The 13,350-nt window shown below is 51.3% G+C and overlaps 4 protein-coding genes across 4 annotated transcripts; 1 reads left to right on the top strand and 3 right to left on the bottom strand.

Annotated features, from left to right (window-relative positions):
• Positions 1 to 252: 252 nt before the first annotated feature.
• N7457_001794 (gamma-glutamylcyclotransferase family protein) lies at positions 253 to 887 on the top strand (the record flags this gene model as incomplete). Its single annotated transcript, XM_057172840.1, has 2 exons — positions 253 to 280; positions 334 to 887. 2 exons carry the CDS (start codon positions 253 to 255, stop codon positions 885 to 887), a joined length of 582 nt encoding a protein of 193 aa, XP_057036743.1.
• A 531-nt stretch (positions 888 to 1,418) lies between these two features.
• Positions 1,419 to 4,944, bottom strand: N7457_001793 (uncharacterized protein; the record flags this gene model as incomplete). Its single annotated transcript, XM_057172839.1, has 4 exons — positions 1,419 to 3,405; positions 3,462 to 4,588; positions 4,647 to 4,710; positions 4,784 to 4,944. The coding sequence occupies 4 exons, from the start codon at positions 4,942 to 4,944 to the stop codon at positions 1,419 to 1,421; spliced, it is 3,339 nt and encodes a 1,112-aa protein (XP_057036742.1).
• Positions 4,945 to 6,310: 1,366 nt separating this feature from the next.
• N7457_001792 (eukaryotic translation initiation factor 4E) lies at positions 6,311 to 7,416 on the bottom strand (the record flags this gene model as incomplete). Its single annotated transcript, XM_057172838.1, has 3 exons — positions 6,311 to 6,506; positions 6,562 to 7,314; positions 7,382 to 7,416. 3 exons carry the CDS (start codon positions 7,414 to 7,416, stop codon positions 6,311 to 6,313), a joined length of 984 nt encoding a protein of 327 aa, XP_057036741.1.
• A 1,204-nt stretch (positions 7,417 to 8,620) lies between these two features.
• Positions 8,621 to 12,019, bottom strand: N7457_001791 (putative protein kinase; the record flags this gene model as incomplete). Its single annotated transcript, XM_057172837.1, has 3 exons — positions 8,621 to 8,807; positions 8,866 to 10,779; positions 10,872 to 12,019. The coding sequence occupies 3 exons, from the start codon at positions 12,017 to 12,019 to the stop codon at positions 8,621 to 8,623; spliced, it is 3,249 nt and encodes a 1,082-aa protein (XP_057036740.1).
• Positions 12,020 to 13,350: the final 1,331 nt, after the last annotated feature.

Below are 13,350 nucleotides of genomic sequence, written 5' to 3'. Positions count from 1 at the left end.
TTGGATGTTTGGGCCTTATCGATAAGCGGGATCTATAAGCGTCCCGAGGGCTATCACCTTCAGCTCGAGTCAGCTTTTATATCGTTTTCCCTTTCCCTTTTGCTTTTACTTTCTCTTTATATACCATATAAACCAAGCCGATACAGTACCTCTCATATCTGCATAGCATCTCGTTATCTTTGAAACACCTCTTCTCACCTCTCACCCAACAACCACCCTACCTCCATCCCAACCCCACATACGGAGTACAAAATGGGCGATCACGTCCTCTTCTTTTACGGTAACACCAAGATCCAGATACGAAATCGAAAGTCAGACTAACAGTATACCAAGGACTTCTCATGGCCCCCCAAGTCTTACACCGAGTAATCCACGGCCAAGCCAATCCAGAGCCCTGGCAGAAAGCCATGCTCCGGTTCCAGCCCGCCGTTCTTCACGGGTACCGGCGACATCGTGTGCAGAATGCAGATTATCCAGGCATTGCGCCAGTCAAACAGACTTCAGAGACGGATTCATCTGAGCCCAGCACCAACGTCAAGACATCAGTCATAGGAACCCTCGTCTCGGGGCTGACAGATGGGGATATTCACCGACTTGACAGGTTCGAGGGCTCGGAATATGAGAAGAAACCCGTCGTCGTGCGCACTCTGCAGGGATCATTGGATCATGGTAGTAATCAGACGGGGGCTTCTGCTTCTGAGACCCAGCTGCGAGATGTGCTAAATGCAGTGAATCCCAAGGGTGCGGACGAGGGGGAGGAAGTCGCAGCTGTGGCCTATGTTTACACTGCTGGGAGGGATATGCTCGAGGATGCAGAGTGGGATTTTGAATCGTTCAAGAGGGACAAGATGGCATGGTGGATTGGGGCGGATGAAAGCCAGTGGTAGCTTTATCCAGGGATCTGTATCTCTTGCTTACTATATACTTCGGGCTTATACTCAATGTTACTATGAGAGATAACAATGTATTTGCACATAAAGATTAGATTTTCATTGCGACGCAGACCATGGTATCTTATGCTATGTCTGTATTGACACTCAATGAAAAAATCACCGTTCTCCTCATATCGAACGCCGACACCAATGTCCGTGCTGGACATGTCATGACGCATCCGGGGTAAAAACGCTAAAAAAAAAAGAAGAAGAAGAAGAGAACATGTTCAGTTCATGATGTAGATAGTGAGTCCCGGCCCAGCCGGTACTGTATTCAGAGATCAAATTATCTTGCACAACAGGTTTGTAGTAATTGATTGATCAATTGCCAACCCTTGTTGCAAAGGGAGGTCGGCAACTTCATCACTTTCGAGTTTGGATTTTTAGGTGATATGCCAGGAGATTAGGGCATTTCCTGGCTTCCTGACGGTTGAACAACCTCTTTCTTCGGGGAGAGGCAGTATGATCTTGCTTGTAGTGCAATATTCATTCCTTTCGCAAGCCCTTTCGCAGGGCTTTTTGCTTACGTTCCTTTCTGGTCGGTGGTGGTGTACCAGGCACTTGAATGATGGGTCCCTCTTCTAGTTGGTGAACAGGGTCTCTCTGTAATGGTGTGTCTGCAGACGGATTGGTTGCTTTTTTATCTGGGCACTGAGGTTGTTCAGTAGGAACCAGGTGCATCTGGTCCGCAGTTGAATCTTCCCGCTGGTTCTTGGCCTTTGGCTTTGCACTTGTCGCATGGTCTGAGTTGGAAGGATTCGTGTCGGGCTGGGATTCGGGTACCACATCAACACCTGGAATCTCCTCCTGGCAAGGGAGTGGCGGGCCAAGCAAAAATGAGACGGGGGATTTGTCAACCAAGATCGGTCCACTGGCGTTCTTCTGTTCCATGTACAGTTCATCTAGGAATTTGCCAAATCGATCCCGAAGAAGACCAGCACCTAGCGGAGGCCAGTCCTCATCAATGCGCATATTACGCTGCAGCACCTTCGCCATGAAGTAATCAGGGTGCTGGACAAACTTCTCCAAGTATGTCAACAGATAAAGGCCACAGTCCCAGTAGTTCGGCTGAAGAGGGATATCGCGCGCTCGCATGCCCTTGATCTCGGTTGGGTCGAGTTGTACGCCACGCTTGGACGCCGCTTCTTTGCAGGTGTAGTCGCGGAGCAATCTGATAGTGGGCGATCGAGGCGCGTCAAGTGAGTCGAATGTGACAATCGTTGGTTGATTGGGATCCAACTTCAGCCCTGCCCTCTTCTTCTTCGAGAATTTGCCTTTCGACTGCGATGCAGCTGCGTGTTCCTGGGCAAGCTTTTGAGCTGCGAACTTGGAGAGATTGGCCGGTGGAGGTGGGTTGCCGCTGCTTGCCGTCGACTTGGCAAAGGCAAAACCCTGGGCTCCGTCACCAGATACCCCGATCTCCGTGGGGCCAAGGTCCTTCATGGACTCAGATTCCCTTTGGAATCCCGTCAGCTCGTCGTCACTCTTCTCCGCACTTTCCTCAGAGGCGTCCTCTGACTCTGGTCTCAGCTCCGGCTCAGGTGTCTCTTGAATTTGATGAATTTCATTCTCAGAGACACTGGAGATTTCTTTCTCCAGGGTTGGTGTCTGAACCGACTCGATGCGGTCGGCAGAATCAAGAGCCAAACTTGGCAGGTTGCAAATGATAGCAACGTACCAATGAGCATTCTCGTTGATGGGAACGACAATGTAGTCATAACTGAATAGATCTACATTGCGCGTCCACTTCTCCACACCCGCGTAGTTGATACCACGGGTGCGAGAGTCCTTCGAGAGAGTCGCAAAGAAGTAAGTGTTGAAGAAGTAAATGCGCTTCGCAGCCTCCGGGTTGGTACGTTCGAGATGGTCTTGAAGGAAACGCATGTAGAAAGCAATGAGGTTATCATTGAGAAAATCGTCTGTGCGTAACCGATCACGATCCCCGAGGTTCACCTCAGCTTTTTTCTTGCCATTTGGCGGATAAACCAAGGGTTGCTTCCAGTTCTTTCTGAAAGAATCATCCTCGAAACGCGGTTTTGTATTTTCTTTCAATGCGAGGGCTCCATTCGACGGCTCAGTGTTCCGAGTGGAACGACGGGTAGAGGATCGTGTCTCGCGTTCCGGTGGGTTTCCAGTAGAGTCCAGGGCCTCGACGGGGATATCAGCACCAGTGTCTGTATCGCTGTGAGTCGGGTGATCCTTTTGGTATTTGGCAGATTTCCGAGTTTCGACGTTATCGTTCGCTAGTTTTTTCTTGTTCTGGGTAGGCCGCTTGGTTTCAGGTGAATGATCATTGCCCAATTCGCCGTAACCATCTCTCAGGGAATCCGAAAGTCTGGGTCGTCGTGGGGCAGGATGAGCATCAAGAGGATCGGAATCTTCCACCTGCTCATCGAGAGGCCGCTTATGAGGCACTTCGCTGTCGTGAAGAAACTGGCTCGCATACTTCGCAAAGGCCTGGTCCATCCATTTCCTGTTACAATGTTAGCAAACTGTGATCTGATGTGAGAATTGGCTGCCAAGTCATACATGTCTTTGCTGATGGTCGCAACGTTGGCTTGTCCCAGCACTCGTTGGAAGCTGATCTTCTCATCGGTCCTCCAAAACTCAATATCGAGCTGGTCGCCGGCTTCGACGGAACCTTTCAGCAGTTGAATCCTGAGTTTTCGGCTGGGCGCCTGGCCCATGTAAATTTGCCTGAACTGGTGAAAAAGAATTGAGATTTGGTTGCCATCGCCGAGCACATCTTCGCGAAGTTCAAGGCCCTTTTTGGTCGAATAGATAGGTGCGAATTCTCTCATCTGACAGGTCTTGTTGAATGCACCAATTCGGAACCTGCACGACAGCCATTGCTTCTCGGGAGTCTTGCCAGCAAGCTTGGCCTTCTTTGCGCCTTGCGATGGAGATGAAAAATCAGTAGGACGGATATCTGCTGGGGATCGTTTTCGGGTCGGCGTTTCAACGCTAGTCTGGGGTTGAGGTTGGCGGGTGGTTCGAGGCTGTTTTTCATGCAAGGATTTCGGCAGTGGGTGAGTGGTGATATCGCCTTGAAGTTCGTCTGGACTTTCTCTGCCGTTGAGAGGACGAGGGAGTTGATCAGAAGGAAGTGCAGTGCGATTTCTACTAACCTTCCTTTTCCCGATCTCATCTCTGTCCGGAATTACGGACTCGACAGTCTGGGTTGGGTTGCGATTGGCTCGATACAAGCGGGGATCCACGAATTTTGCGGCATTGGCAGTTCGTCGTTGCTGGGCTGCGTTCTCTGTGAATTGTTCATCCCGGGAGTCACCAGAAAAGAATTGATCAAGTTGAGGACGGAGGGAGCCCTGCGCTGCCTTGCCCCCACTCTCGGGGTCTTTCAATTCAGGACGACGATTGCGGCGGTTTCCCTTTCGAATGGCAGGAGCTTGAGGAGATCCTTGTTCTGATCCATTCATGGCTGGATATACCGGGGCAGTAAGATCAATGGTTTCGCTGGTCTCGCTCTGACGCCGCTTCTTGATGGGACGATCAGATTCTTCAAAGGCATGGCCCAGTTGGGGCGATTTTCGTCTCATCAATGGAGATTGCCGGTTTGATTCCCCGTTCGCACGGACCGGTCCGCTGCTTCGGGCATGCTGTGAAAGCTTATCGCGGGGGGAGAACGCGAAGTTTGACTGTAGCTGAGGATCAGACAAAATGTCATAGGCATGAAAGAAAAAGGCTGGATCTCACTCCTGGTTTTTTGTTTTTGGATAAGAATGTTGCGCCGGGCTTTATCTTGACAGCTTGAGAGTCACTATGAAAGAATGGAGCAACCACCGGTCAGCACAAATATCTCGAACCATTCGGCACTCAATGGGAGAACATACTGATATCTAGCTCCTAACAAACGAGCTTCATCTTGCCGATCCCGGGAATCCTTTTTCTTGTCTTTGTCCAACATGGGCGACGAATCACCCGGTCTGGAGAGGGAGGGAGGCATCAGCTTTTGCCTGCCGGCAGGGGAAAGCTGAGGGTTGCGATGGGACATGTCTAACCGGGTGGATGAACCTAGAATAGGGCTCGAAAAACGTGTGTGCAAGCGTTCACTTGCAGTTGTGGATCCTGGTGGAGAAGAAAGAGTATCGACATAACTTTCAATAACCTAAGAAGATTGATCAGTCTCGAGTTCGACAGCTGCAGATGGCATATAATGGGACGAAGAAGCGGATCCGCAAGTCAAATGACGACGTTGGAGATCCAGCGTAGAGGGGCGCATAAAAAAAAGATATGAACCGCGCCTAAAGCAAAGATGCGCTCTACGCGCATGGAGATATGGATAACACACCTTGGGATCAGCAGCGATATCAGCGTTCCGGGGAGTTGTGGGTTCGGCCGGATCGTTGATTTCGGTATGAGGTCGTAGGGTAAGAGGGTAGCGGCCAGATCCAGCTGGACAAGAGGGAGGGGTCGAGGGCGGAGGTTGTGTAGGTACAGTAGATCGTTGATCTTGGGACCGTTGGCGGTTGCGTCGTGGGGAGAGCTTGGTGAGGAGATCTGCTAGGCTTTTAAACACAGGCATGAAGGGAGCCACAATATTTTGATCTGATGCATTGCACAAATACCATATCAATTGAGCATTTGCCTATTGTCTTTTTTTTTTTTTTTTTTTTCTTTGCTCCCACTCATGGAACGCAACTACGCCGCATCGTCATCTAGGCCCTAGGGCGGTCAGTAATGTTGGACACCTGAAGGTCTAGGCAGCAATCCTTTTCTATAGCCCCGTTCTATACATTCTACCTACATGTATGCATTCGTTTTACAATCGGTTGATTGCCTTTCTATACTTCAATACTTTATTCTGGTCATAGGGACTATTCATGTTCAAGCGCATCAGAAGAACAGCTCAATAAGATGAACAATACTACCTAGGCAGTAATTGACCTTTGATCAGGGTTTCTGGTTTCCATATGAATTGCTGTATTCATGTCCAGGGAATTCTTTCTCCGAGGTATTTGGTTACACTCAATCCAATAGGACGAATGAAGAACCCCGAGCGCTAAAAGAAATGGTGTCAAAGTAAAAGAACCCTACTTCATACCGAGACGTATGTAACTCACCATGGGCCTAGCGAGCAGTATGCGTAGACAATACGGCGAGGGGAAAAAACCAATGGCAGTTGATACTGCATTCATGTTGCATACATAAAGGAAAACATCACGCATGAGCTCGGCAGACACAAAAAACACATAGCACAGATGAGTTCACTGAAGACATAAACTAAATCAAACCGCTGAGTTCGCCTCGTTGCCCCGCCGCCCCTAAGACCCAAACGCGTCCCAATGATTCGTGAATGAAGGTTTTTTTTTCGGGTTTACTATACAGGGCTCAAGGCCAGGCTGGGATTTTGGATCCGTTCATAGGGCCACAGCCGCTTTGATTTTGTCCGAGTCGTCCTGGTTTGTACGCCGCCGTTCTTGGTGACCTGTGCCGGTTACGGTCTTCTCGTGGCGAGCCTGGTCAATGGCAGAGCGCTGTGCAATACTGTCGTCGTGGCTCTTCCAGATGATGTTGGTGTCTGTCGGGAATGCTAGTAGGCGCTTGATCGTTTCTCTGCAGCAGAATTAGATATACTACGCGATGATAAAATGGAGATATGGGTAAATACCTGATCTTGATGTTGCGCCCCCCATCAATCCTCGTCCAGACACTCAAAACGTCCTCGCCGCCTCGGACGCTCAGCACGGCACCGCAGACTTCATCTCCGGCCTCCGCAAACTGATCACCGACCATAGCCAGGAGGAGATCCTCCCAGTATCGATCGGACACGCCCTTCTTGAAACGTACGATCCACTTACCTCCTCGCTTGTTCGCCTCGTCTTCCCAGACGGGGCGAATGCCCTTCTTGAAGATATGGTAATCGGAAACTGTAGGAAGAAGAGAAGGTCGCTTCAAATGAGAGTACACCGCCCAGAAGCTCTCTACGGAGGATATCGAAGCGAGCGGCACGGTGGACTTCTCGTAGTCGGAGTATTTGGGTGTCGGAGGGCGGTACCAGACAATCCACGTAGACTTCAACGGGTGCTCGCCAGGAGCAGAGAGGGAGTGACTGTCAAAGGCCTTTCGGGTGGCATCGTCGTCCACTGGTACCTCCCGTCCTCCGGGTGTTTTCAACTCGGAGCCACCGGGTGTCTTCGGAGCACCGAACGAAGCGAATGCGCCGGACCCCAGACCGAAAGCGGAGGAAGCATTGGTGGATGGCGAAGAGACACCGCCGGATAGTGGAGATATTGCGTTAAATGGATTCGAGCGGCCATGCGAGCTGTCAGGTCCGAACCGCTTGGAGGGGCGGGGCAGTTCGACACGGGCGCCGCCTTCTTTGGCGTCCGCCCCAGATGTTGAGAGTGACAACTTGGAGGAGCTATGAAACAGAAACACGCCCCGTAAGTTACAATGGTCACCTGGGTGAGGAGGGGCACACGACTAACTTGGTCCGGCGGGTCCACAGGTTTGCATTATCCATCGCGGCGGGTGAGAAGACTGCCTGAGACACGAACGGTCATCAGGGGGAAAGTGAAGGATCCGAAAGAAGCGTTACACAAAGAAACGAGACGCCCGCGCTGTTATCTCAGTGACGTAGTATAGTGACAAAGAGGCGGAAATTCTGCGAAGGAAGAAGAAAATCGACGGATGCGTGGGGAAGTGAAAAAAAGGAGAGCTGAATAGGAGATGTCGGTATAGAGGAGAATAAGTTAAAGTAAAAGGGTATAGCGAGAGAGAAAATTAACGATGGAGGGGGAATCAGAAGGGAAAAGTGTCGATGAATCGGAGACTCGACGACTGCAGTTGGAGGAGCAGCTTCCTGGCCAATCAGCGCCACGTTCGCCTGCAGCCCGCACCGTCTTTTTTCCAGTTTTCCCTTTTTCTTCGACTTTTTTCGGTCGATGTTTTTTCTTTTCTTCTTCTTCTCTCAAGACCACCAACTCAAATCAACGCTGGCGTCTCATTCTTTTTACAGCCCTGGCGTTTCCGATGAGTGTGTCGAGATTGAATTATATCGCATCTAAAACCATCATCACGAGGGCTTACGAGCAACCCATGACACGTTGATGACCTGATTGACGACACATCCCAATTTCTACCAATTGCTTCTTTTGTTTATGTTTTTAGTATAGGGTACGTCTTGTTCAATAGCAATCCAATCTACATTCCTGAATCTGCAATGAAGAAACTCTTTTGAGCTCTCTGGTAATCCGAGGTCTCAACCGCCGTACTACTTTGGCCTCCGGGCTCACGCGCTGGTTGGGCATGCGGTCAACAGGCAAAGTCTGAGCCTTTCAATGTACCATGGTTGTCATGTCTGTGCGAGTAAACAAGTGGCTGACGAGTTCATGGGGCACCTAGGTGGATTGTATACGTAGTATCTCTTGTTGACCATAACATACTTCTAAATCAACAAAGCCCTAGTCTCACGCTTGATACTACATACAGAATATATGGGTCTACTTGGCTCAGGCCCCTGATACAAATAATAACTTCGGTGTTTGATCTAGAATTTCATCGATCAATGGGCAATATGTCACAAAATAAAACCAAGCCCGGAATAATCCCAAGTACCAAAGGTGGTGAATCTCGTTAAAAAGTAAATGCATGTCATTCCACCGGTCCACGTTAGATGCAGTAAAACAGCGAAAGCAAGTGAAAAACAACCAGCAAATGAACAGTCATCATGGAACAGAGGCAAGGTCACTTGAGTCTTGCTTGGTCCGCTTAGAGTCCCGATCAGTGCTGGGAACGGAAGCCTCGGCTTTGCGCTTGTCGCGATCCTTCTGGTTCTGATATTCGACTCGGCGAGCTTCCTTGCGAAGAGCCTTGGATTCGAACTCGTGCCAGTCCCCTTCGACGTGCTCCAATCTGCGGGCAAAAGTTAGCAGCTATAATTGGTAGACATAAGGAGAATTGGGTGACATACTCAATTGGCGGGTGAGGAGCTGGTTCTTCTGATACGAAGTAGGGATGCTTGAGGACATCTTCAGCGCTTGGTCGGAGGGCAGGGTCGTAGCGGAAGATGGAGGAAATAAGATCCATCGCGCTGGGCGTCAGCACATCACGGTACATGTCTTCAAAGACACGCTTTTTCCGTTCAGTGGGTCGCATCAGGTGGAACCAGGGCATCTCCACAAGGTCTGGCCACTCAGTCTTGGTGGGAGTACCCAAAGCATTATAGATTTTGTCCATCTGGCTCAGTTCGCCACCCTCGCCGGGGAAAACAGCCTTCTTAGTAAACATCTCCATGCAAACGCATGCAGCACTCCATAAGTCCACGGCAGGGCCATAACGGGTTTCACCCAGGAGAAGCTCAGGGGGCCGATACCAGATAGTAATAACTCGGTTGGTATAGTCAAGTTGACGACTTTTAGAGAAGAAGCGAGCCAGGCCAAAATCGGCAAACTTCAGCAATCCACGATTGCTGATTAGGATATTGGCTGCCTTGATATCGCGATGGAGAACACCACGGTGGTGAAGATAGTTGAGACCTTCGAACATCTGCTTCGCTAGATCCTTTTTGTGGGAAAGAGTGAGAGAGAAGGTGGGGTGGTTGATCAAACCGGTGAGATCGTGTGAGAGATATTCGAAGACCATGAAGCACTCATTCTTCTCGACCATGACCTCAAGGAGACTGACGATATTGTGGTTTCGGAGATGCTGGAGCAGCTTGATTTCTCGTACAGCTGTGACGGGAAAACCATCCTTCTCGCCTTCCATTCGAATCTTCTTGAGAGCAACCTTACGCTGGGTATAGACATGGATTCCTTTGAACACTTTGCCGTATGTGCCTGCGCCGATGACAGACTCGTTGCCTGGCTTTCGGTAGTAAACAGATTCGGCGTTGGCAAATTCCTCTGGAAGCGTAGGGCGTGGTTTGGGGCGAGTAACGATCCGTATTTGCTTGGGAGGTGCTTCTCTTGGCGGTTCTGGCGAAGGTTCGCGGCGGCGATCTTGCCAGTCTTGAGGCCTGTCTGGGGGTCGCTCTCCTTGTCGTCGATCACGACGTGGATCAAACCGGCGATCGTCTCTTCGGTCCCGAGGATCGCGGAATTCTTGTGGCTCACGGAAGTCTCTGCGGTCCCTGTTTCGTCCACGATCCCGATCGCGGCGATCGGCTCTTGGTTCTGGTTTGAATTTGGGCAACGGTCCATTGGTAAATCGGTTGCGGGGCTGTTGTGGTGGTTCGGGTGCACGCTCGGGTGCACGAGGGGCCGGCTCGCGGACCTGTTGCATACGCTGAGCGAGATCAGGTACTGGCTTCGGGGCAGGAGAAGGCGCAGCCTTCGACTTGAAAGCAAAGCTGAATTTTCCACCCTTGTTTGCAGGAGTCGTTTCATTAGATTCACGGGTCGGGATTGGCATGGACTGGTGATCTCCGCCCGCGGATTGGATTTGTGTCTGGTGCTCATCTTCGTGGAATTCCCGGTTGGGGGGCCGGGAATAAGTATCATGTTCATCATCTCGAGGGGATTGCGGGTCGTTGTGAGTCTCGGGACGATTGGGAGTTTGGGATCCATGGCCGTGTGCCGGGTGAGGGCTGTGTTGTCTCCCACGGCCTCGGGCTCCAGATGCAGTCCATTGCAGATTATTAAAGTGTCCTCTCGAGCCGCGTTGTGGGGGTCCATTGTGATATGTGTGAGAGCCGGGACCAGAAAACCGGCGGTCAGGGCCCTGGTTTGAAAAGTTTCCTCGATGACCACCACCAGAGTGGCCTCCTCGGTGAGGGGGCCCGCCATAAGGAGAGTGATGGTTACTAGGGCCATTGAAATGACCTTGGTTGTGATAATAGTTTCCAGATTGCGATGGGTAATTGTCCTGTCGATAAGGAGAGGCATGCCTTGAGAATGATGTTAGTATACTGTTAGAATGTAAGATGTAAACTCAATGAGCACGCGGTGAGCACCCAATGAGAACGCAATGATCACTCACCCAGTTCCAGGGTACGACGGCGGACCAGACCAGCCTCCTCTGCCGCCGGAGTAAGGCGAGGTCGGCTGTGGCGAGCCATGGTATGAGCCTGGTGCTGTTGGATGTTGCGGGGAGGTTGGATATGGTCGGGTATCGAGATGTGATCGAGATGGCTGACGGCGTGGCTGGTTATTCACGTCAGAGCGCACACCATGCATTGGGAAGCCATCTCGCACGTTAGTCGAATTTTCCCCGGGAGGACCGAAGTTATCTGAGTCAAAGCTCGGAATGGGGCGCGCTGGAGATGGGGATCGAGCAGCATCGTCCCCAAGTGCCTGATTTGGTCGGCTTGAGTTCATAGCTGAATCACGCCTTGATCTGCGAGATGATGCCGAAAATCTCGAGTTTGCAGACCGTACAGAGTGCCGCGAGTTAGACCGATAATGGGATCCGTGGTCGCTATAGTTGTCACCCCCAGGGGACCGTCGGTCGGGCGAAGGATGGAATCCCCGGTCATGAACTGGTGATCCTGGTCGCGGGATGTCTGGGCGACGGCGGTCTCTGCCGCGTCGATCCCGGCCCCTGCGAGGCGATCTTCGCCTTGGAGCACCACGACCTTGGGTGCGGCCACCTCGCTTCTTGAATGAGGGACTTCGGTCCCGTCCTTCTCCGTACTTGGGATAATTTGGACGTGATGGAGGGAGGGGGCCCCAGCGGCCACGTGGAGATGGGCTTCGAGTTCTTTGCCGTTTGGATGGAGGGCCGCCCGGTGACTCCTCTCTTCGAGGACCGGGGGCTTGTCTTTCGAAATGTCCGGGGGGATGGGCGTTCCAGTCACCAGTTGGTGATGCAGGTACATTTGAGTCTGGTCGACGATTGTTATGGAAGTTTGGAGGTGCAGGAGAGCCACGAGGAGATCGATCTGGAGCAAAATCACCTAGGTCGTGAGAGGAGTCAGGGCCAAAGCGGGACGCGCGTGGTGGCGACCGCCCAGAGCGATCGAAATTGCGATTATTGGGCCGCTGCCCACGACCGCGATCACGACCTCGGCTTCTCCCTCGATCGCGGCCTGACCCTCGACCTCTGCGTCTGTCCATAGCACGGGGATCGCGGTCTGGGTCAGCACTCCACTGATCTCTCAATACCGGACTCCTACGGGACCCAGCCATGTAAACTTCGCCAACGGCATCTGGTTCAATCAGGGGAAGTGAAGGCTATCAATGAGGCCAGTCCTTGAAAGAAGACTCGACCTAGTGATAATGATGAATAGGCGCAGGGAGCGATGTTGTCCAAGCGTGTCCGCGATCGCAGGCGGAAGTCTTTCGGGTTTGGGGGACCCGGAACGAGGGTTTTTCCGGACTCTGAAGCACACTGCCATCAAGCGCTTGTGAACAACGAGGACATAAGTAAGGGGAGTGTTGAATAGGGCATACGCACCAATTCAGATTTATCGAATACACAGTCTCACCCTTCCAGTAAAACAAAGGCAGACTACTTGGTAGAAGGTGAGCTTCCCAAAGTTTGATACCCTGGGAGTTGCTGACTGATCTTGCGGCTCTACAACTTGATTCGATGGTGGAATGTTGGTGTGCAGCTGTAGACAAGTGCAAACTGTAACCCAGCTTTGCTTCACCAGTCTTTTCAAGCGTCGAATGTGTCGAGTCTTGGCGCTCAGCACATGATCATCTGATCAGGTGGTGCCCAAGTTTTGGAGCAACATGCTAGCCAGGTTGCTGGCGCACAGGGTCTCTCCTTTGTGCTCGCCTGTCCTGCATTTCTGTCCAGCAGTTTCCGACCTTTGGCAAAGCCATAGACTGCGTTGGCTTGTCCCTCGAATAGAACTATCTACGTATTGCACAAGGCCAGATGGGCCAACATCCAAGAGGCACCATTGTGAACATAATGAAACCAGTGTTGGAACATCAGGTCACACCATAGTATCAATAGACGCGGTCCCTTATCATTCGCTTCCTGGAATCATCGAGCTGTTGGTCAATTTGGAGCGTCGATTTAACATGCCATGGCTCTTTGATGGAAACAACTTCGACGGCCTGATATCACTGTCAGCCAGTCGATATCCGAGGTTCTGTAATTGTAAATTGGTCAATTGCCAATGTTCTGGTCGTCATGCACGGACAAAATTGATGCGTGTCGAAACGAGATGTTGTCGCAATTTACAACAGAAAGACAGACAGTTGACTATCGGGGAACAAATACCACTGTGACCAGAGATCAAACATAGGCGGGCCACCTATAGCAAGGCATCTCTAATGCGACCTTCTCGGTTTCGGTGTCTTTATGGTTCCGCCACACACGCGTGCAACTTCACGTTGGTGATATCCGGGTTTCCAGGTTAGTTGGCCAGGCAGGTAAGGCTGGCAACAATATTGGGGGTGTACCGAATGAGGGGGTCAATATACGAGACGTTCAAGGTAACAAGAACTCAAAAATAAAGTTGTTTCCATCCCAGTCCATCAGGGTGAGCAAGCCCCCAGGCCTG

This window comes from Penicillium paradoxum (genome assembly GCF_028828445.1).
Source record: "Penicillium paradoxum strain IBT 22861 chromosome Unknown utg000002l_segment0_segment0, whole genome shotgun sequence".
NCBI lineage: Eukaryota > Fungi > Ascomycota > Eurotiomycetes > Eurotiales > Aspergillaceae > Penicillium > Penicillium paradoxum.
Note: the sequence above shows the minus strand (reverse complement) of the source record. Positions and strands in the feature narration are given on the sequence as shown.